The 23,912-nt window shown below is 42.2% G+C and overlaps 1 protein-coding gene across 1 annotated transcript in view; it reads right to left on the bottom strand.

The window, feature by feature from the left end:
- Positions 1–23,912, bottom strand: part of SCUBE2 (signal peptide, CUB domain and EGF like domain containing 2) — a 36,410-nt gene that overhangs the window by 3,381 nt on the left and 9,117 nt on the right. The window contains exons 6-19 of the mRNA XM_058845262.1: positions 21,154–21,279; positions 20,645–20,761; positions 19,695–19,784; positions 18,480–18,596; positions 17,344–17,466; positions 15,692–15,808; positions 12,832–12,954; positions 12,235–12,351; positions 11,545–11,631; positions 10,774–10,878; positions 9,680–9,835; positions 9,159–9,362; positions 1,534–1,701; positions 177–338 (exon numbers count right to left, since the gene is read on the bottom strand). Coding sequence (XP_058701245.1) covers positions 177–338; positions 1,534–1,701; positions 9,159–9,362; positions 9,680–9,835; positions 10,774–10,878; positions 11,545–11,631; positions 12,235–12,351; positions 12,832–12,954; positions 15,692–15,808; positions 17,344–17,466; positions 18,480–18,596; positions 19,695–19,784; positions 20,645–20,761; positions 21,154–21,279 — 1,812 coding nt within the window. The remainder of the gene's footprint in view (positions 1–176; positions 339–1,533; positions 1,702–9,158; positions 9,363–9,679; positions 9,836–10,773; positions 10,879–11,544; positions 11,632–12,234; positions 12,352–12,831; positions 12,955–15,691; positions 15,809–17,343; positions 17,467–18,479; positions 18,597–19,694; positions 19,785–20,644; positions 20,762–21,153; positions 21,280–23,912) is intronic.

Genomic DNA, 23,912 nt, shown 5'->3' with positions numbered 1-23,912 from the left:
AATGGTCTCTCACAGACCCCAGTGAGCCATGTGGGGTGAGACACAGACAGCAAGAGGAGTAACCTCTGCCATCCCTCCAGCTGCCTGGAGCAAAGCTAAGTTTTGCCCTTAGGGACGATTAATGACCCAGTCTTTTTATTTGTAAGAGAGCATCAAAACCATCTTGCTGTACTTACTTTTGCACTGTGTTATGTTTGTTGACCCATCAAAATCGGTAGTGGTGTTTCCAGGGCAGGAAATGCAGTAATTTTGTCCAAACTCAGGCTGGTATGTCCCAGTCGCACAGCGAATGCATCGGTGAGTTGTGGTGTTGTAAAAATGGCCAGGAGAACACTGAACTGGACAGTAAATAAATAATCATGGTTTAAAAAGTGGCAGTAGCTTACTAGAATGTGCTTTATACATTTGTGTAAGACCTAGTGTAATTTCAGAAACTGAAATGCCATAGTAGTAAATTGTGTGGTTAACAAAAAAAGGTAGTTAAGCAAATTTCAGTTCATCCGGTCATTTTGTTCAAAATTCCTGAATGCAACACCATAGAGTGGTTCTGTGTGAAAGCAGCAATAAAACCATATTAATAAACTATGAGGTAACAAAACTATTTCAGTTTATCAGGTTATTTTGTGCAAGTTGAAAAGATCTACTATCAAATGTAGTTTTCTGTGCTGCACAGTCCCTTTTTTTTTCTTTTCCTTTTCAGCTCTGCTTACTCCCAAATAATTCTTGCTGAGTTTTGGAAGTTAGCTCAGCCAGGAGTCCTTCCCTACATGCTGCCCCAATCCAAATGCTTCAGATAAGCTCCAAATAGTTATTTCATCTGTGATTCCACGTCTCATGTGGCCTCTTCCACATGCAAATTCCTGAGCTCTTCATTCCAGTTAATAGAAAGAATTTCTTTAATCTCCACTCCAGTTTGAAAACTAAACCTCATTTATAGACTTGGTTTTGTTTATGTTAAATAAAGCTGAAATCAGCTCCTCTTATCTTGATCCAGAGTTTTAATGACATTTTTTAGTACTTCAATTTCTCAAAATTAAGTATGAATAAACAGTATTTGTGGGTTCAGTGATTCTACACTGAAGGAAACTATTAGATATCACACTAGTACCAGTAATATTAATTCTTCAATGATACTGCTAAATTCTTATAATATGTTGTAATTCTCAATAAACATATCTTAACTGAAACAAGAGAGATCTCTTAATCCAAACCATTACCAAATGTTTGCATCAAGACCTTATTTCTATCCCTTATTTCTCCTCTGCAGCAGTGGATTTTCTGTTAGAGACTTTGTCCTCCAGTGATTTATAAAAGTAATTTTCTTTTACCCATGTTTTTGGGGAATCAATTTTAGAAAGAACAGAGGCTTTACTGAATGTCCTTGCAGCCAGGCCAGAACAACCAGCTATGAGACTCCTGGAAGAACTGACCATCAGAAGGAGAAAGAACCTTCTCTGAATGCCCCACTTGAGCAGCAGCATTTCCTTTTGCCTTTTGGATCAACGCAGTTCATCAGATAAATCTTGGCCTCACCTTTGGTCTCGCAGTCCTGGAACAAGGATGCTCCACTGTGCCTTGTTGTTAGACCTCCTCCACAGGGAAAGCAGGACACTCTCCCAGCCTCAGGCTGGTATGTTCCAAGGGGACACGGCAGGCAGGGCTTGAAGCCATCAGGAGAATATTCACCAGGGGAGCACTGATCTAGGAGAGGAAGAGCACACACATTACAGATGATGGTGTGTTAGTGAGCCTGCGCAGGACCCACGGCCCCACGGTGAAACTACTCTCCTTTCCTGGGGCAGCTGGAACCAGGCTTCCAGAAATGAATGCTGGCAACAGCTACAGCTTTACACCTCCCATGTGCACTGTAAAGCAGACATTGATAGCCCTCGGTGCCAGTGAGCTCTTCTGGGAGCTGGAATGGATTTCACGCCTTGTTGCAAGGCCACACTGGACACTCAGCCTGTCCAGTGCTCTCTGCTCATCTGTACAGTGCAATTATGTAGTGATTATCTCCTCATTCTACCTAGAGAGCACTTGAACTCCTCCCAGATTAAATCATTTAGTATTCAACCTAAGATGCCAAAAATATACTTCCAGATTTCTGTAAGTACTTTAATCTTAATATTATTGAATAGTCATATTTCATGACCATTAGCATTACTGGACTGTGTGAAAACTTCAAGTGCAACAAGTAATTGTGCAAATTCAGTGGACTAAACATTATGCCTCAAAGACTTTTAAAGCAGAAATATCCTTGCCATTCCTCTGATACTGGACTTTAGGTAATGATTGTGTGTGCACCAGACTGCTGTGTTCTGTATGGTGCACAGACAGCACTAGCCTGGTCTGACTGATTTTACTTACACACCTCAGTATTATCTAGCAAGCCCAGCAATATTCATGAGTATCTTTGAAAAGTTCTGGTTTTCAAACTTTTCACAAAAGAACTGGCTTCAGTGCCAGCATTTAATAATTACCCTGCTCTGGAAAGGCACAAAACACTGTTGCAGTTGTTCAGCTGCGCTGAAAAATTCTGTCCTTTTAAGATCTGTTACGATAATAAACTGTTAGTTTTAGTTTATAGCTCCAATAAATCACTCAGTGAATAGCTGTTTTGTTAGGAAGTTAAATTGGCCTTGGCTTCATTTCAGGATATATGACTAACAACAAGCAGGGCATTAACTACCGGTCATGATCAATGATGAAGAGTTTTGTTTATGGCTGATACACTGAGAGGAATAGTTGAGAGTGTTCCTCCTCAGCTTAAAAATAAAATGCAGCAGGTTAAGCAATGCTCTGTAGCTTATCAATGAAAGCTTGTGAGGAAGTCTTAGCTCCTGCTTCTAACTTTTTCCACCACACATCACTTCTGCCCTCATAAGGACACACATTCATTTGCTCCCACGCTTTTCAAGCCTTTCTCTATTTTATAAACATTCCTAGGGAACACTCATCTCTGTACAATTTGTGCACTTCCACAAACATGAATGAATTCAGGCTTTCATTGCAGCACTCCTAATAAGGTAAGGAAAGAGCACTATTTACAATTCCATGACAAGGAAAGACAATTCAGGGTTAGGAAAGGTGATTCTGAGAAGTGCCTACTGACTTCAGAAACCTAGAAGAAATGGAAAGATCTGAGCAAATCTCCTTCCCTCATACAACGGTGTGGCTCTGGGGGAAATCAATGCTCTGAGTGGCCTTGCTAGAAAATATCTGCTCCCTGCTGTCTCCCCTTAGCTTGTCTTTTTCCATTCATTTAATCACATGTCAAGTTTGGGTTTGGGTTTTTTTTTTGTATTTGGGAGAAAGGGTGTATTCTGTGTTTTGCACAGAAACACTGAGGCTACAAATTCAGTCTTAAAACTGTACTTCAGGTTTCCTAAACTTGCTCAGAGTCCAGCAGAACAGTAGGACATCAATCAGAGCTCAAAGGAAGCCTGCTCCAGGCAGGAATAAACCCCACTACTTATGTGGAAATGTTGCATTTGAGAACTCATCCCATCAGATCTCTCTTGACAGCTTTACCATCTGCATCTTACTTGGCTTGAAACCACATGTGAAAATTGTGGCGCTCCCTGTGGAATACATCTGAGTTAATCCAAATCTTCCTGGGTTATTTAGCAAAGCGCTAATTCTTGAAAATTTGCATTCAGGAAGTAAACTTAAAAAAAAACCTCCTCAGACATCACTAAGATCCTCAATCTGGGCCAAAGGAAAACTTTTCCATTAAATCTGAACCATTTGAGTCAAGTATTTCCTTCTGATTTTCCTAAGAGGTAGCAACAACAGAAAGAAAAAAGGCTATCTAGCTACCACCACTGCAACAGGGTGCTCAAAACCAGCTGAAAAAAAAGCTCTGACTTCTGAGATACACCAAACATTTCAGGCTTTGATTGATCCTACGTGCATTTGAGAAAAGAGGTCAGTACACCCACATACAGATTTTGCCATTTACAGTCTAACAAATAATGCAAATATTAAAATTACTATATGCCACGTCCAAGTTTTAATGTCTCAAACTCACAAATATATCAATTTCTTCACATGACTACATAAAATCAAGATTTTCACAGTGGTACAATCCATAAACACATTCCCTGTAAACTGCTCCCAGTTCCTCCTCATCTTCCACCTAGAAATGTTTCAAACAGGCCAATCATACAGCCCCACTGGAGCACAGAGCTGGGGTAGTGAGGAAAGCCTGTTTAGAAGCTCACAGCATTCACAGGGGCCCAATTTAGCATAACAAATAGACTCAGTATTAGATTTAATTATAGTAACATTAATAATAGAGGCATTATTTCAAGACAGAAATCGTCCCACAGATCTGTGCAGAAAATTAGGATGAACCTTCTCTTAAAAAAAAGCCCAACAAAATTAACAAAAGCCAAAATTCCACAAGAAACACCTCCACAAAGTTAAACTTTTCCAGATATGTGCTTAAAGAAAACAAGTACAGAAGTTTATGAGCTTCATTTTTCAAAACTAGAAACTGCATGTTCCCACCTGACATGTGGGAAATACCCAGATATCTGAAGATTTGCAAATAATGACATTAAATCACAATTCCACTGGCTGGCTTTGCTCTTTTTTTTCAGAAATTGATTGTTTTTCTCCAAATGAACAAAAGAACCAATTGCCTCTAGCAGACTTCATTTCTGCAGCCACTGTCTTTGTTTATCTTCAAAACCCATTAAAAACCTGGTCTTGAGTCTCATGCAGCTGTTTTAAAGGGGAAAAAAAAGTGAAAGCTTTTCTGATGCAAAAACAAGAAGAAAAGGGGGGTGGGGGGAAGAGAGGGGCCCACGGGGAACCAGGATTAACAGTTACAAAGACATTTAAAGGCTCTTCCCCTCTTTTCAACACATTAGCCTTTGAGCATTTGCTCCTATAGACAAACGCTGTAGTATCTCAGGGGCTGAGAAGGTGAACCTCATAAAGGAGGTCATGATCCACCAATTCACCATTTTCTTAAGAATGATGCCTTGACTTTATAAGGAAAATCACCAACAAGTGATGCAAATTGATTCTGAAGCGGCATCCTTTAAGTTATTGTGTTTTAGCGGGTCACACATTTAGGTCACATGAGATGGTTACGATTTCTAAGGATTTATGTCTTGAATCTATGATTTTCAGGGCAAGCAGGTTAGCAGGAAAAATAGCACCCTTTTCCCCCATTTGATAATTTATTTATTCTTCTTGGATTTTCACAAAATTGTAAAAAAACAAAAAAACAACAGTTGTGCAACACAACTATTAATTATAACAACTGCAAAGGCAGGCAGCATTTTGCTTTTCCTTTTAGATACTTCTCTCATACTTTTATGATGCCATCATCATACCACATACAAACCTTTGAGACATGGTTCATCATTTGGGATGAAATATTATTATCTTACTTGCATCCTCTCAGCTGAGGGGACGAAGCTGCTGAATGCTGAGCAACAAAATGCAACAACTGACACCTCCCACACAAGATGAAGCTGCTCATCACGTCAGAGCAGCGCCTGTGCCAGTGTGGCTCATGCCTGCTGCTCTCTGAAGTGACAGCCCTTTGGGGGAACCCACTTACAACTACTGTGGAGCAGGGACATGCTGTCATATCCTTTTTTGCAGTCATTTCAGGAAATGGTAATTCTCAGTGCCTCCTTCCACCTCTGAAAGTATTGGGGTGTCCAACACAAAAAAAAAAAAAACAAAAAACAAAACCCAAAACAACAATAACAAAAAAAAAGAACCTCCAAAAAAAACAAAAAACCCAAAAAACCAACAACAAATGGAACAGGCAAGGTGTACTTTCAATGCCATGGGATGTGATCAAGGTATGACAGAGTTTTAAGCAGCGAAAGAGCAGCTAAATGGCTTGTTGTTTGAACTTATTTTCTTTCAATACAGAGGTTTCTGGTAAATCACTTTCTGAAAAGAAATGGGTAGTATTTAAGCAGTTGGTCTTTGGCTGTTTAATCTCTCTGAAGTCAAGCCCATACTGGAGAAGGAACACTTGTAGCCAGGCTAGTGAGTGAAACTGCATTCTCCCCAAGACAAATCTCCTCTCAAGGAAGCATGCAGCATTTCCAGCATGCTCAGAGGGTTCACACACAGTCTTGATGCACCGACATTCCAAAATGGATGTTTGTTACCTTAAGAGCTACTTCAATGCAGAAAAATCATACTTCTGCTAAGAGAATCCAGTTCTCTGGGAAGGCTGATGAAAGTTCCATTTTGCTATCTGCATTTCATGTGATATCCATGATTCTGGACCTATCACTGTTTGCTCCTTGGAAGCCAAAGTCAGGACTTTGTGGGATTAACCAACATGAGCCAGTGCTGAAAGGGCTCATCATAGCTACAGAACTCACACTTAACAAGGTAGAAAAATGCAACATTTGAGCCTCTAAAGCATCAGAAAATCCCAAACAGAACTGTACAATAAACAGCAAAGTTGAAATAAACCACACTATCCCTTGGAATTAGCAGTGAATTCCCTTTTACCACCAACAGCTGTTTTAAAGAACAGCAGGCACACAAGTGCCTTCCAACATATTAATAATGATAGAATACCCTGGAAACCACATGTAATTTGTTCCTGGTGCCTTTCTAAAGCTTCTCTTCTGCACTGTGCCCCACTCAAGACCGTAGGAGTTAAGACAGGAAAATCAGGGATGAAACTATCTCACCAGAAGTGTGAAACCAAATGAAATTTATCTTACTGCTGCAATTGCAGGCCAGTTACCCAGCTCAAAAGCTGTCAGAGCAGGAGCTGGATCTTCCCTCTGACACTGCTTAAATATAAATAATGTTTCAGACAGTGCTGTACCAGGAGAATTCTACCACAGGAAGAGGACCAGCACAAGACTTTCTGAATAAACAAAACTGTATCTAACCTAGCCATATCCCAAGTATTTGAAAGCAATGAACTAAAACCTGCATTTCACTCAGTAACTGCATCAAAGAAGACTTGTAAGTCCCTTTGACTTGTCTTGTTCCCTCACTGCTTCCTACTCCTCTGGCCAGACTGAGCAAAATCTCTTTGCTGTTCAAATGCCACATCCACCACCTGAATCCATCTGCTGACCAGTATCTCTTGCTGTGGAGCCACTTTCTCCCCAGAACCACTGGCATGTCTAGGTAAGCAGATCCCAATCCCATCCAGAAGTTCCCAAGCAGCTCTGCAAAACAATCAGATCAAAACAAAGGAACAAAAACAAAAACACCCTCTCCCACACAGATCCCTGAACTAGCTTCTTGCCTTTCTTCACACTATTCCCACTCTATTCTCTCCCCAGCCTGTTTCTTAGCTCCTTCTGATTGTCAGTCCAAGCAGCAGCACCAGCCCCCAGTCTTACCTTAACCATTCACCCTGGGACAATCAGCTTTTTCTAAGGAAATGAGGCGTTCGTAACAACGCTGCCTCTGTGTGTACTTTTATGTCCTCTCAGCAATAGTGAGCTGTCTGCCCAGCTCCCAGCAGCCTGACAAGTGATGTAGGGAGGTTTCAAAGATGTTAATTCTCTGCACATTTAATGAAAATAAGCGAGGAACAAGTGCAAGGAGAGAGACCTTAACATCCGTGTAAGTGCAAGAGTGTGGTGCGAGTTCCACCTCCTGTTTGATCACAGCAAATCTACATAAGGGTATGGTCTGCATAATTCAGCTGAAGAAAGGAAGGTTCATTTAGTGATTGCACCTTGTTAGGCACGAGAAAATCAAACCATAAGCCATGAGACACACACAGGATCATTCCACTGATCACAGTTAACAGTCATCTCTTAGGATGTCCGGAACAAACTGTGCACAAATCCAGCAACAGAAGAGGCCTGACTTCCACAAATTTTTCTTTAAAACCTTTGTCTTAATATGCTCAGTGACTCTGTTTTAATCATGGACAGGCTGTTTGTGCTCACCACACCAAAGAGATTTCCAGGCAGGCATTGCCCAAAATACCCCTTCCTCTCTGAACTAGCGCAAAAATGCCAGGTATGCTTCTCTTTGTGCTGCAACGTTAAACTGGTTCTGCAGCCACCTAAAAAAAAAATTGTGTTTCTCTGCTGTTTCAATTTCTAATTGTAATTCACATTGCCTTCTCCACCTGCAACATTTTTAGCTTACTCATAGCTATTTTTTCGAGATGAAATCACAAATATCTTCAGTCGTACTGTGTTCTGTACAATTGGACTGACAGATTTTTTTCAGAGCCTTCTTTAGCATCCAGCAAAATAGCTTGAAAATATCCTTGTAAACTCATCTTGGTGAACTTTCCAAAATTTTTCGTATTTATTGCAATCTTCCAAGAAAAAAAAAGAAGAACTCTTACAGCTTTTTCTGAGATTTCCTGTGTAATTCCCTGCTTGTTTGCACAGATGTTTTAAATGATTTATCCGTTCTACAAATCCAAGTTTTTCTAGAGTTGGCAAAACTGGATTGGAAAATCTATTCTTAGGCCAAATGCTGCTGCTGGAAGACATACTAATTCAATGTGACAAGCATTTTAAAGGCTTGCTGATTCACAATCCACCTACATGCTGCCTACCCCATGCAGCCTGAATTAGCCGTCATGGTTGTTAGGCCTCTGTTAAGATGTAACATCTGACCCCTCTCCTTAACTTTTGTGCTTTGGAAGCATTTACTATGGACTGCATTATGGTGGTGCCCTCCAATGCCATGATAATTAAGACTTTTCTCAGTGATGGCCTATAAACTCTCCATGAATTTATAACTGTGTCATGAAGATCCTCTGGAACTCTGAGCTTAGTCAGCGAAGTGGATATGACTATGAAATTCTGAGCAGCCTTTTCCTTGGGAGAGGTGAGATGTGCATAAACTCAGGAGCACAGCATTACCCTGAATATTGAATATAGTCTTAAAAGAAAGGCTGGTGATGTCAAGCCCATTGATGCCTGATGTTATTTCCAGGATTTCCACCTTCCAGCGTATTGCAGGCTGTACATCCACTGCAGTGCAGTGAGCCCTCGTTCTACTCTGTAACACCTCAGCTGCCAACAATAAATTCACAGAGGGAATTTCAGCAGCACTAACAGCCCCCCCCAGTTCTGCACACACAGCCCTCCTCTCTCCTGGGCAAGCGAACCATGACCTCTCCGAGCTCAGCAGGCCTGAGCAAAGCACACGAGGCGCTTCCTTCCCTGACTCACCACATCTGTTACCCGGCTGCTGCTGTCCCACACCACAGGACTGCTGTGGCTCCGGTGGCTTGAGAGCCTTTCTGGCCACCTCGTGGTCCGTGCCAGAGACGCGGATGCGGAACTGGTCCCTGCTGACCGTCTTCCGTAAGGTTCGGATGGTTTTACGGAACCGCTTTTCCGTCTTCTTCCGGGCACAGCGCACGTCACACGTGTCTGGAAAGCATCGGGGTGAAAGCTGCTGTAAGCGACCGTGCACAAAATCCCACCCAATTCGAAACACCAACCAATGCAAATCACCGAGGAAAACTTCAGGGAACAAGTCTGAAATCCTTAAGGACAAATACACTGGGCAGCTCTTTGATCTTTGAAGCTATCCCCATCTCACAATTACTCTTTCTGAAGCAGTAATTTTCAAAACAGGAGATACTTTTTATCATCATTTTGCATACAGACAGAAGTGAAAAATACAGAAATTAAGGAGCAAACAGCAAGAAGCTTCAAACCGCACCTGGAATTATTTTCCAACCAACCTGTCACCTCCTTCCGGCTCGTTTCAAGCTCAAAGTCCGCAGTGATAAAAATCTCTCTAGTCGCTGTCAGTCTACTGAGGGCTCCATGAACTTTCTTGCCAGAGCTGCATGTTAGGTTTACATAGTGGAAGCTCTCCATTACTGAATTTTGTCTCTCTGTATGAACAAAACCAAAGGAAGCAAAAGCTTGGCCAGCTCTGTGATTGAACAATGACCGGTGCTCAGCACGCGTGTCATCATGGAGAGTTAAAGAGGAGCAAACCTTCACCTCCACTTGCCAGTGAAAAAACAGTTTGACCAGTCTCTCACCTGGTGCACCCTCACACAGAATCGTGACCATTCTCATGGCCTCAATGAGGAAATAAGGTTTAGATCAAGGAAACACCCAGAACAAGCTCTGGTTCTGGAGTACATAACTTGCCACTGAGCATTCAGCGCAGTTTCTTGCTGTTACTCTCCTAAGGACAAACAATCCGACACACTGATTCATCATATTGTTTAATGACTCCTTGCCCCATCTTTTTTTCTTTTTTTTTTAAAGTACTCCTCCTCATTTTCTGCTGACTTTGTAAATTCCCAGGCTATTCTTTCTGCTTTGGAACAGATGGAAGAGCTGACCTCACTGCATTCATCTGGGGCTGCTGAAGTATGAAAGGAAGACAAGAGAAAAGAGGAATAACCCTTTGACAATAGCATCAGCATTAAAGGTCAGGAGATTCTTCAATGAGGCATCAGACAGTAAGGAGCAGGTGAGAAAGGAAAGAAGAGAAAGATAAAAAGAGGACGAGAAGGAAAAATCAAATTAACAAAAAGAATGGTTGATTTTACGGAGAATTTATTAGCAATATTACAAACAAAAAAAAAGGTGGGGGGGACTTTCCTAGCAAGGCTGTGAGGATGCCACAAGGAAATCCTGGGATCTGAAATAACTGTTGCAAGAGTCATGGTCAAGCAGGAAGAAGTGTAGAACAGAAAGTGAAGAACAGAAAGCCTTCAGTCCTCTATGCTTTGCTTGTGCTGTACTTCATATCTGGAAAGCACTTAACCCCTGAACTATGGCTCTAACCTGCTTACCTGCCTTTTTATATTCATACCTGGTATCATCTGCTCCAGACCTTCTTGAAACATCTCAGTCTTTTTCAAACTACATTTTCCTTCATTTAATTTAAAGGTTATGCTTATCTTGATGGCTGGAGCATCTTCGGGAAGAAACAAGGAAACACATTATTTTTTTAAAAGGAGTGGAAAATAGAGATAACCCTAATGTGACACCGTAATGATGACAACAAAAAATATGTTGATATGATCACAGAAAGGGTAATGAGATGTCAAAACCCTCCTGCTGTGAAGCTGGTTCACAACCGGAATTAGAATGAAGTGTAGTATATTTTATTAGGAAAAAAAAAAAAGAGAGAGGGAGGAAAAGGAGACCAAGACCAGATCTACTATTGGATGAATCAAATAAGGGAGAGCTGAAATAAAAGGAGATACTCCAAATCATTTCAGAAAGGAGTTTATGCCTATGGCAGTAAATGCTTTCTAAACTTTGTTGTCCAACAGCACAACCAAAACACATTTGTTGCCAGCACTGTCCAGGTTTGGATGACTAAAAGGAGGTGTAACTCCTGGTCTAACTGTTTATTTCACTACTGATCTTTTTCTTGATTTTTAAGTCTCAGTTTGAATGATGTTGATGAAGCAGCATAACGGGAGTTTTCTGCAGCAATCTACAGTCACTAAGAAGAGGAAGAAAAAAAAGAGATAGATTATAAGAGGGGGAAAAAAGTCAACAGAAATACCTTTGTTTCACAGTTATCACTGAAAATACATCAGTCAAACTATGTAACAGTAAATGTGGTGATTACCCAGCCAGCTGGAAGCGTTTGCATTTTGCTGCTTTTTCTTAAGCTGAGAGGACCTGCCACAGGTGAGGGTGTAGGCATCTTGCGCTCCTAACAGACAGACAGACAGTAAAGACAGGCACAGTGCACACACTGAGGACTCCTGTAGCATAAAACATGTTTTAAAGTTGTCGATTGGCATCGACACACAATGTTGTTCATAAAAGACTCCACACTAGAGCTTGTCTCTTCCTAAGCCATTGAAAGGATTGAGGAAGAGAAGGAGCATCAGTCCCATCAGCAGCAGGCGAGCCCCCACGCCGTGTCCTGCGGGATGGAGGGGCTGTGGGGGCAGAATCTGGGACCCCACGCAGGGCTGGAATGCCTTTGCCCCATTCACCAGTGCCTCTCAGGGCCAATTAAGGAATGGCCCAAGGAGCACGGAGAATTCTTCCCTGTTCTCCCCAGCTTCAAAAAGAAACTTGTTGTGAGAAGGGAATCCGAGGGTAGAGTGGTTATAAAAGACAAGGAAAGAGGGGCTTTCCTGGACATTGTCAGGGATACAGCCCTTTATTATCTGCAGTGAAAGAGGACAGATCTCTGTTTATTGACTGCTTCTTGGGGCTTTCCTGAGGCTTTCTTGAGAGTTAGGAGGTTGGCCAGCCTTACTCTCTGAACAGAATCCCGTGCTCAGTTTTGTTAGTTCTGACTTACCAGAGAATACCTGGACATCCGGAGAGCAGCTCAGAAAGCATCTATCACTCCCACCACTCTTAATGCAGTGCAGCAATACCTTGGGTGACATATTATCAGACAAGGGACCTTTTGTCTCTAAATAGGATAAAACAAACACTCACAGAATTAAAACATCTACCTTCACCCTACCAATAGATCAGCATGCAGCTGCTTTTGTAGCTGGTACCTGAGAGCAGCCATGCAATTAATATGCTGTTTAGACAGAAAATTAAAGCCAAATAAAATTACTGGAAGATCACACCACAAAAGTAATTTTCTTTATTGTGAGCAAACCTTCTCATGCAGAGGAGCAAAAGGAAATAGAAGAATGAGCTAGATAAAAGCACAGGAGAGAAAGCATCAAAATCCCTCAAAGTATCTCCTGTTTTTGGGGTTGGTTTTCTGTTTGTTTTTATGAGTTTCGACATCACTACCATCATGCCTTGCTAAAAATTAAAGCAGAATACTGGGAATAATGACTCACACCACTTAACTGGACAGACCATCAAATTTGACTGTAACCATATGGCCTGTCAGACACATCAGGAGTGGAAATGTACTTATTAGACACCTTACCAACACAGTCCTTTTTATTCCAGTGTAGCTTGTAGTTAGAGTGACACAGGCACTCATAATCTCCCGGTGTGTTCACACACAGCTGCTGGCAACCACCGTTGTTGATGCTACATTCATTAATATCTACAGAGGAAAGGTAAAGATACTTTTAAAAGTTATGCACTCTAACTTCCACTAGGTAAATGTGGACACAAATACTGCTCTTGAGGGTTTTGAAAAGACTTCAGGAATGCTACCTGGACACCCACCTTGAAACAGTTTGTCTTCATGGAAATCCTTTGATAAATGTCAAAGCAGACTAAACACTGGTGGTTCATAATTAAACAACATCCAGCCTCAGCAATATGATAACAAATTAACTCTAAGAAAAGCAGATCAAGTGAAATCTGTATTGCACTGTGTCTGGTTAATTAATATTTCTGATTTTAAATAAAGACAGAGAACGTGAGCAGGATTCATACTGAGCAATCCTCCAGTTTTTTGGATAGTGCTGTTCATAAGCAAACCATGGCAGTACATGAACTATTAACCTTAATCCATTTGACATTCTCCCTTCCATGTTTTAATTATATTTACAGCTTTCAAGGAGGTTCTTGGCTTTTCTCTTTTTATCCTGGGCTTTTCTCAGTGGACCCCAGCTTTACTTCACCTTCTCCTGTATGCACTTAGTAACATGTGCAATGTACCTTTCTTGTGGCCACAAGGTTTGGCTTGTATGAAGGGAAATATAGGAACATAAGCATATTTCTGTATTCTTATTTTCAGAGCATTTATTTACTAAAGATTTTCTGAACCCTTTACATGAAATCACAGTAAGTCAGGTAAAAAAAAGGGAAAAGAGTCTAATTGATGCTGAAGCACTCTGAGAGATGCAGCTGTAGAACACATCTGCAGCTGTGGAACATTTTGTCTCTGGGGGCAAACACCACCACTGCATCCCCCTTGTCTCTTTTGGCCAGTTATCCAGTTTTGGAGCCTTGTCCCACCCAATAGATGCCAACAGGAGGAGAAATTACTGACAGCACAAAACACACTGCCTCTGGTGCAAAGTTGCATGCTGATGCAGAATGTACCACTCAGCAGTGCTGTATCCCAGGGGTCAACACTGGGGCCAATACTATTTATCCTCTTCATTAAACCTGGATGGTGGGACAAGAGTTCACCCACAGCAAGGTCACAGATGAGACAAAACTGGGAGGAGTGGCTGATGCACCAGATGGTTGTGCCACTATTCAGAGGGACCTTGACTGCCTGGAGAAATGGGTCAATAAGAATCTCATGAATTTCAACAAAGGGAAATGCAAAGGTCTCTGTCTTTGCTGCTCAGATCCACCCTGAAGAGGCTTCACTTCTCTCCCATAGCTTTATGGCAATTGTACATAACCCAGAAAGCTGCCATCAAGAAACCTGTTGAAAGTTCCACCAAAGTTTGTGCATCTGAGGGTACCTACTTCCACAGACATTTATCTCAGTGCTAGTAAGTTCTTGACACTCCTGTCCCCAGACTAGATACCTCTAAGTAACAATTTGTTAAAAAACACTGTGAAACTCATTACCAAACCTGTCTGATTTGGGGGGAAAATATGCTTTTAAGAGAACCGAGACAGCAGGGGTAGGAATGAGCAGCAGAGGAATAATGCAGAAAGAAGGCAACACCTTAAACTGGTACTGCTGCCTAAAATACCACAAAACCAGTCCAGATCTTTGGTTTTTACTGACCTCTTCTTAGGATTTCAACCTCTTATCTCAAACACTTACTAACTTCTTCCACAGAGGTCAGAAGGTGTATTCTCAGTATTCTATATCAGCTCTGACCAGCCTGTGATTGCCAGTCAATGAGGAACTTACTGTGGCATGAGAATTAACATCTTCTGCATGGGGGTATGACAAGAAAAGGCCAATTAGCAGACAACAGCAAAATTACAGTTCCTTTTCCTCACTGGTAGCCAAAAGAAATTGAATTAATGCAGAGGAATTAACCAGAAGTCATATTTTACTAAGTAAAGCATATGACAGTGTCATTCCTTATCCAGATAAGTTCCCAGGTTCATCAGGATAAAACACAGTGATGTTGTAGCCCTGTAATCTTATTTGCAGAATTTCTAAAGGCAGAGGGTAGAATAGACAGGCACACAGAGATTTCTGAATTGTTCTCTCCAACTGTGCTCATTCTGCCTCAGAAATAAACAGAATAACTCAAAATTAAGTAAACTTTGGAGTCAGTAAGGTCTTGCCTAAAGCTTATATAAAACAAGTTTGATTCCATTTAGTGTCCCAGTTATTCATGTTTCCTCACATTAATTGTGGGAATTTGTCACACGTTGAGCTTCTATGAACAATTTTCTATTTCCTTGAACTGTTCTTGTAGGAAAGACATAAAAATTTAAGAGTATTAATCTTGGCCAGTGCAAAGTGGTACTACATCAGCTAAATTCCAACCTACACCATATGAGGATCTGACATGTGCACAACAGCAACCTGCAGAACTGTAATTTTCAGAGTCATTCAGATCTTCCTGTTCTTCAAGTCCTACTCCACCGACTTCTCCTTGAAGTCAATGACTCTTCTGCATGTGAAAATTTGGTTTGAATTATGGACTTCAGATGCAAGCACAAAACCCATCAGTTTGTCCTAATAATTACAGGTCCCTTTTGCATGCAGGGTGTAAAGGCAAAACCACTTGAGCAAAGACAGAAATAAGCAGGATCAGTTTCTACTTTTTCTGTGTCTCCTTATCACAGCAAGGAGTAAAATTTTCTCAGTGGGCCGCGCCTGCATCAGTTTGTGTCTTGCAGGGACTCAGAGCAGGCCTGTGGGAACATCCCAGTGTCCCAGGGGCTGTGGTGTGTGTGTAACTCACCTCCACAGTGTGTGAAGCCATACAGGGCATATCCCTTGTTACAAGTGCACTCGAAGGTGCCGGGGTGGTTGATGCACGTGTGGTCGCACGCACGCTCGAAGGAGCACTCGTCAATGTCTGCAAGGTTTAAAGGGAGGCATCAGAACCCCTCAGGCTGGCCAGGGAGCCCTGAGGAGCCAACAGAGTTCAGCAGCTGCAGGGCTGTGCAGATTCTTTCAAAGCACATAATGTAACATAATGAAATGACAGTATTTAAAAGAATGCTCAGTTTGCCAAACAAGCTTTTCCTTGGCAAGTGCAAAAACCACTGTTATGTTTTTACAATTATGTTTAAATCAAATTATTTCTCTTCTATGAGAGAAGAAAACTGCTGACAAAACTCTTATATTGCTAGGATTACTCTACATAGAAATGCAGTATATGAGGGAAAAAGCTACCTTTGTTTTTTCCTCCCTAAATGAAGCTCGATATACAGTGCCTGATTTAAGCCTGCTGAAAATCACAATGTTCTCTGAGAAAGAACATTCATTGTGCCATCAAAAATACCTAAAATTTCTATGCTAGTACATTTTGTATGCCAGGTAAGAATGTTGCAAGACACAAAAAAAGCTCACATCAACTTCACTAGCACTTTTCATCAGTCTTTTTCCTTGGGCTTTGGCACACAGCCTGATATCACTTTTGAAACAGTCCAGGGAAAGCAACAGAAGTGACAGGGCAAAAGGGAGATGCAAGTCTTTAAGATACATTCATAAACAGATTCCATTAAAATAAAACCCCAAACAATCCTGCAAATTAAATATTTATACAGTAAGTTTTTGCCATATAAATAGTTGTCCTTTTTCGCCTATTTATAAAGGATAAGAATGCACCAAAAAAACCCAGGTGAAAATTATTTCCTCTTGGTCAGTTCTGATTTCTGAAATTCACCTTTAATGTCAGCTGGTTTCCCAGGAAATCACATAGTTCACCATTTGGCTGATTGAATTGACATTGTTTCATCCTGTTGCTTTTCCACAACCACAGACCATTTTTATCACCACATTTTTTGTGCATTCAAGCAGCTTAAATAGGATTGCTAAATCAATATGTACAAACCACTATACAGCAAAGCAAATATGCTCTGTAGGTCTCACAGGAGAAATCCATGTCATCCTCAAAAGCAAAGGCTCTGTGATATTTTAGGGAACAGAGTTTCCAGTCAGTCTACAGACCTATAATTTCATAGATCACATTATATATTTTTTCTTTAATAATGAGCTCATGGCAGCTAAATATCCTATTAAGAAAAAATAGTTTCACTGCAATGGTGAATCAGTCAGAAAGATGAAGGGAGAGACATTACCTAATTTTCCTGTAAATTACTTTAAAATCATTAAGGCAGGCGGAAGCATTAACCTCATAGAGAGCTTTTTAATATGATGTTGTCTCTGTCCCTTCCAGATAATAGCTCACTGTGCCATTAAAGTTATCTCCTACAATAGCATCAAGCCAACTGTGTTAACTCAACAGCTGTTTCAGAAGAAAAAAAATCCAAACTGAGGAATGGAAATTATTCTGGAGTCCATTATCACTTCATCATTGTAGTAGATGTCCAAGCCACGCTGATTTGTCCTACTTTTGTTGTACCATTGTCTCTCGAGTGCACATACCTTGACAGGACTTCTCATCTGTTAATAATTTAAATCCTTTTCTGCAGCTGCAATCAAAACTGCCAACAGTGTTTTTACAGAAATGATCACAGCCTCCATTATTGGACTGGCATTCATCAATATCTGTAGCAAAAAGAAGAAAAAAGGCTTCAGCAAATAAACACAGAGCTTTGGCACTCAATCTACTCCCACTGCCAGATTCAGAAAATAGTCACGTCCAGTCGGTTGGAGGAGCCCAGAAACAAAATCTAGTGAGACTACCACAAATTGTAAGGAAGATCAGATCCAACTCTTAAGAATGATGCAGCCCATTCAGCCCCAGGACAGTGTTATTTGCTCTCATTTAAGATCTGGCTGTCAGTTGCGTTTGGGTAATGCATTCATAAAAGACTATTCCCTGAGTTCTGTTTGGAAACACTTTGACTCCAAGGCTCTCTAAGTGGTTTGGGTATTTTAAACCTTTAAACCTTTTTGTAAGCCCTGCAGAAATCTCAGACAGAGACTTCCTGAACTACCCTGTCCCTTTCATGGCAATATTAGAATGAGGCCTTTATCTAATATTAATTGACTCAGGACTGGAGATTTCATCATTTTCACTTAGCAGAACAGACTTAACATCTAATTACTGGAAAAGCAATATAATATACAACCTAACCGTGCCTTTGCTCCTCACCAGAGCTCTCATTAGAGCTGCTGGGAGCAGTGCATTTTTACAAAACACATCCCTGTTTACACACTGGTATTTTCTTACCAACTGCTCTAATGCCCAGCTGGCTGTGGGTGAAACAGCAGCAGGCAGTGGGACTGGATGCCTGGGAGCACCCCCACACCTGCTGGCCTCTGCCCCTAGCTCTGCTTGGCCACAGAGCTCTTTTACCCCTCCCAGACCCAGCCTCTGAAAAAGAAGGCACAGGAGGTGGAAGTGGAGAGCAGGAGGGCAGAGAAGAAGAGATTCCCTGCACGTGATACCCGTGACACCACAGCCTCTGCCCGTGGTGCAGCCCTTCCTCCGGTCAGATTGCACACACCGCCTTTCCTCTGCGCACTGGGCTGCCTCTGTTTGGAGATTAATATCTTACAGGACCTGGTAACACCTAACAGGTGTTGGCACACGTGCCCAGCAGTATAAACCCCACCTTTGCATGTCTTGCCATCAAACTGGAGCGTGAATCCAACGGGGCAGCTGCAGTGGACTCCGGTGGATGTGTCCTTACAGGTGCGGTCGCAGCCACCGTTATTCACCGCGCACGTTTCTGGCCAACGAGACAGAGCTCAGGTTTCCTCAGGAAAATTACAATGGTACCAAGAAACACCATGGGATACAAGGCACAGTCCCAAGCACACTGCTATTCAAACATTTAGCCTAGAACACACGAGCAACTGCTAAATACATGTGTCGGCAAAATCCCTGTCTCAGCTCTTTCCAGGTTTTTTGTGGAAACATTACAAACCACAATACTGTCTTCTGGGTATTCCATTTGTGTCTTAAACACAAATCCCCACTCCTTGATGATGAATCTGTTACTGCCAGTCAGTTTCCTTATGCCCACACTGAATCCTGGCTGAGCCTCTGATGCTTCCCACCAATGAGACACCTGGCTACACCCAGCACTACTAAATGAGTTTTCTGAAATCCCTCCCGACGCATCTTCCCATGCTCCCTGTGCTCCCAGTCATGGTGGATAACACCCTCACTGAGCATTCCTTCAGCCTGGTAACCCAGGTGCCATTTCAACCAAAGTTTGCTCCTCTAACTCCCCTCTATGCAAACTATGCCTGAATCTCACCAAACCTTCCTAGAAAACACTCCTGAAACACAGCTCTTCACATCCAGCCAAACAGAAATAACTCACTCTTTGGTTTTCATCCTCTTGTCATCAGCCTAACAGCCTTTTCACTGGCTGGACAAATACAATTTTATACAGCATGTATTGATTGAGAGAGCTGCAAAGAACATTTTTTAATGTTTGCTTTTTGAAATCCACTTTCTAGCTCTGTATAATTTTCTGCAGCATCAAGCATATGCTACTCATTGTCAGGTTTTGAGAGCTCTGCTGGTTTATTCCCTCCCAGTCTCTCATCTCACATGCAGTATTGGCAGGCTGTGTCCAGCCTCCAAGGGAAGACAGAGTGCATCTTCCTTCTTCCTCTGTCATTCTTTTGAAAACAAGGCTATTCATTTAGATGTCTGAACATTAGGGAATAGTATTATTTCCTTAAAAGAGATCATCTCAGGCAGAATTCAGCCCAGAATAGGTGGTTACCATAAAAAAACCAAAAAAGCCCACACTAATTCTTCTATCTAAAAGGTTTCAACAAGCAGAAGAATTATTTTGGATCAACACTTTTACCCATAAGCAGCCGTCGCTTCACTCTCTTGTCCACATCAGCTGCTGCTGTGGTGTTTCCCTCAGAAACTTCAACAGCAGCTTCTTCCCTCTCTGTAAAGGAGCATGAAAAAAGCAAGTGAGTAAAGGTGCCCTGACCAGAACCCTGATCTGGTATCCAACACACACAAACAGCTGCATCACACACTGAACCAGAGACAGTCAGAACAGACCAGGCAGAAATAAATTGCTTTTAAAAAGCAAGAAGTAATAAAAATCATGAAGACCCTTCAGTCATAACTGTGAAAATATTTTGCTTTTTTGGCTTCCTTACAAGTCATGTTTGCTTCAGTATCCTTAACAAAATAAAAGATGTGCTACAGATGTAGTAAACAGCAGCAAGATGAAAGAAATAACTGAACTGTTCTGTTAGGAGTGCACTGTCATCATCTATCGTGGGCTAATTACAACAACCAGCCATTAATGCCTGAGCATTTGACTTCAATCAATAGACAACAAACTATTCCAGAGACTGGAAGAGTTTATAAACCTTAAGTGCTTTCTTTACTGGATAACTGCCTTGCCAAAATGATACATTAATTGATTTCAGAGTCCCCGTTATTACAGACATACTTCTTTGCTTGTACCCTCTGGCTCACACTACTGAAGAAACTGAACCTAAAATATCCTAGAGGGAAGGAAGCTTTCTTTGGTAAGTGACAGGCCTCGTGTTTCAGGGGGACCAGTGATAATTACAGGTTGCAATAGTATTAGGTAGCATCTTAAATAAGGAAGCAAAACTTGCCTGGACCGAACCAACTCACCCATGCACTATCAGGTTCCTTAACTTTGAACTCCTTGACATTTTCTAGCCATATTGTTATGAGGGGCATTAATCATGCACACACAGCACCACCACACCACCCTCGAGGTGGCCATCCATAGAAAACTGCTTCCCTCCACTGCATACTGACCCAGGCAGGTTTTGCCATCCACGTGCATGACGTACTTGGGGTGACATCCACAAACAGGCCCATTGTCAGCATCATCACACGAGTGCTGGCAGCCCCCGTTCCCGTGGTTACAGGTCACTGGCAAGAAAACACATGGCACTCTCACATGTATTTCCAGCACCTTTGGAGGACAGTCTGCAATTCCACTGCCACCTGAGCATCCAATACACCTTCCTCACGTGGCCCTGTGCTGAAGGGCTCTGTGAGACTGAAACACAGCTCTCCCGTGGAGCTGAACTTCCCCTCATTGTGAATGATGGCACAGCTCCCAAACCACAGACACTGCAGCAATTAATAGACCTGTGTGACAGTGTCCAGAAAAGACATCAATTCTGGTTTAATTCAAATGCACACAGTTCAGATGTGACATCCCACATTAGCTAAAACATGTCAAGTCCCATTTCAGTGCAAACGGAGCACTGTTGGTGTTCACTTGGGGGAAACATAAGCATATGCAGAATGTTGCCTACAAATGCAGCTCCTCTGGTTCTTGGACAGCTCAAATCCTGGTCGGCATTCACAGGCAACTCCTCCTTTGGGTGTTTCTCTGCAGATGTGGGCACAGCCATGATCTTTGTTCATGCAGCTCATGCCTTCTGTAAAACAGGAAAGGTAGACAAGCATCAGCATCCTCAGAAGCTCTGTGAGCAGGTGACAACGTCAGTTCAATACACACACAGACTAAGCCTCTAACTCTGGGAAGACTCTGCAGGGCTGGGACAAGAGATTTCAGCTTACAGAGAGGAAAGGCAGCAAGTCCAGTCCTGCAAAGTCTCTGGCCCCAAGGTTTCTCCTTCTGTGATCTTTTCTGTGCCCGTGTTCTTTGACTGCAAGGTCAAAGAGAACATCCACAGATTTGTACAGCACCTGCATTTTCATCCAGTGCTCTCACTTTCTACCTTTAGGTGTTCATAAAACCTCCTCATTTCTTTTATAAAAGTGGTAGTGTCCTGGCAAGGTCCAAGTCTAAGGGGAAGTTCTTAATTCTCTGCTTGAAAGAGCAGCCAGCAGTCCCAGGAAGGTTTAGAGCAGCAGTCAAAGGGTCATCCTAATTTCAATTCCTGGATACAGAGCAGACTCCCAGAGTCATAACCTATCTCAGCAGTGACCAAATAGAGACCAGGCCAACATGCAGATTGCACACACACTGTATGCCAATTCTCTTTGTTGTTAACCACTTTGTTTTCAATTTTTTTTCTGATTTCAGTGCCTACCACCCAAAATGACCTCAGTGGGTATTATCACAGTGTTCTGTTTCTACACACTTTCCCAGCTAGACAGAACTTAGTGCCAATGCCTGCTTTAACCAGATGAAGAACCAGTGTGACACTAATGACTGGATTTCTTTTGCTATGCCTCCTAAAACATTCTGTCATTTTATCTCTGCCAATTCATGAACAGCACTCAATTGCCAGAGTGTCTTTCCTGGCCTTTACAAAAATATGAAGTCAATTAAACTGGGAGGAATAGTTCCTAAAATTATTGCAAAAGCCTCTTTCCCCTTGCTCCATGGTTCAGTGCAATCAGTGTCTTTGCCATTGGCAAGAAGGTGGTACAACACAAAAACACCCAGCAGCTGGCTGAGTTACCCATTGGGATCATTAGACCAAATTAAGGAAATAGGTTTTCTTTTAATAGAATACCACAAATTTTTGACAAAGTCCTCACAGTGCTGCAAAACCAGGAAAGAGGAGACATCTGAATGTCCTCCTTGGGTGTACAGAGAGCACACCTTTACCATCAAATCCTCTGCCTTGGCTCACTTGGCTTTAAAAGGACAAGTTACACCAAAATACCCTTTCTTCTCGGTGAGAACACTCCATTTATGAAGACCAGGTGGAGCATGCTTTGGCTGCAATAGCTCATCCCACACCACCCCAGTGAGCTTCTCTGGAGCTGAGCAGAGGCACAATCAGGAGCAGAAGAGAAAGGGTGACCATGCCACAAAGGGATTGTGTGATCAGTTCCACACCCTATATATTTTTTAACTTACACAGCCCCTTTTTCAGCCTTATTACTAAGTGAAACAAACCCGTGGCATTGTGAGGCAGAGATTGGCTCGTCACCATTATTCCACTCCACTTCAATTAGGTCCTTGTTCCACACTGCTATTCTCACCCCCTGGAGCACCAGCTACAGGACCCTTTCTCTATTAAGACAGCTTTAAACAACAAAAGACTGGACGTTGCAGAGCCCAGATTATTCTGCTCTACTGGCTTTTTGATTCCTTTCCCACAGTGAGGGCTCTCCAGAAGTCCAACAAGACAATGAGACTTCAAACCCTGCAGCACACAGACACAGCCTGAGGAGCCCACAGGAAAGCTGTGTCACCCATTATTGTGTCAGTCAGGGAAGGAGACAGCCTATGAAGCCACAAATTAGCCTCATTAGCACTGGTTTTGTGAAAGTTCTGGTCTTAAGCATGCAGTATGGCTTGGTCTGTTAGCTCAGAGGGGTTAGGGAGCATTAAGGGAATTAGCAGCTTAGTTTCTGTTAACAAAGTTATTCTTTTGTCTCTGTTGAGCTACCGAAGGGGAAACTGTTCAAGCAGGTACTCTGGTAAAGTTCACTGACACCAAACAATTGGTTTATATGCTCCATTTGGGATTGCTCCATTCTGAGTGAGCAGGATTCGATCAGGTCTCCATAGGAAACGAAAATTGCACTTTCCAGACCAGGATGTATTTTAATAACAAAGTACCCATTGTGTAACAAGGTACTCCACCAAACCCACCCAAATCTGGCCGACCCAAAAGGCAGTTTCATAGAAGATACCCACATCCACACATTCCAGTTTGGGACTGCTGCTTGTTTCCAAAGCTGGTAGATCTCTCTCAGCCCCATTTTATGAGTTTGTATTAAAGAGATGTCTGTAAAGCCATAAATGTTGTGTGGCTGCAAACCCCTTGATGGACACAAAGTTTCCCAGGTCACATTATTCCAGTGCTGTTGCAATGGCAGGCTGGAACCCAGAAACAAACCCCAAGCAAATTTTGGTCACATCTCCCCACACACCTCCCAGACACACAATTTCTCTTGTAGGACACCCTGCCCTGCTGACTCACAAATGTCTTGGGATGGATGGCTCTGGATTGTCCCGCTCAGCCAAGAGAGGTGAATCCAGCCTACTTGGTTGAGCGGATCCTGAGCCAGATGAGACCTTTCTGATGACTGGACCTTCTTGAAGACACCCAGCAAACCTGAGGTCTGAGCACTCCTGCCACTGGCA

The sequence above is a fragment of the Poecile atricapillus genome, chromosome 1 (assembly GCF_030490865.1).
Source record: "Poecile atricapillus isolate bPoeAtr1 chromosome 1, bPoeAtr1.hap1, whole genome shotgun sequence".
NCBI lineage: Eukaryota > Metazoa > Chordata > Aves > Passeriformes > Paridae > Poecile > Poecile atricapillus.
This window is presented reverse-complemented; position numbering and strand designations above follow the sequence as displayed.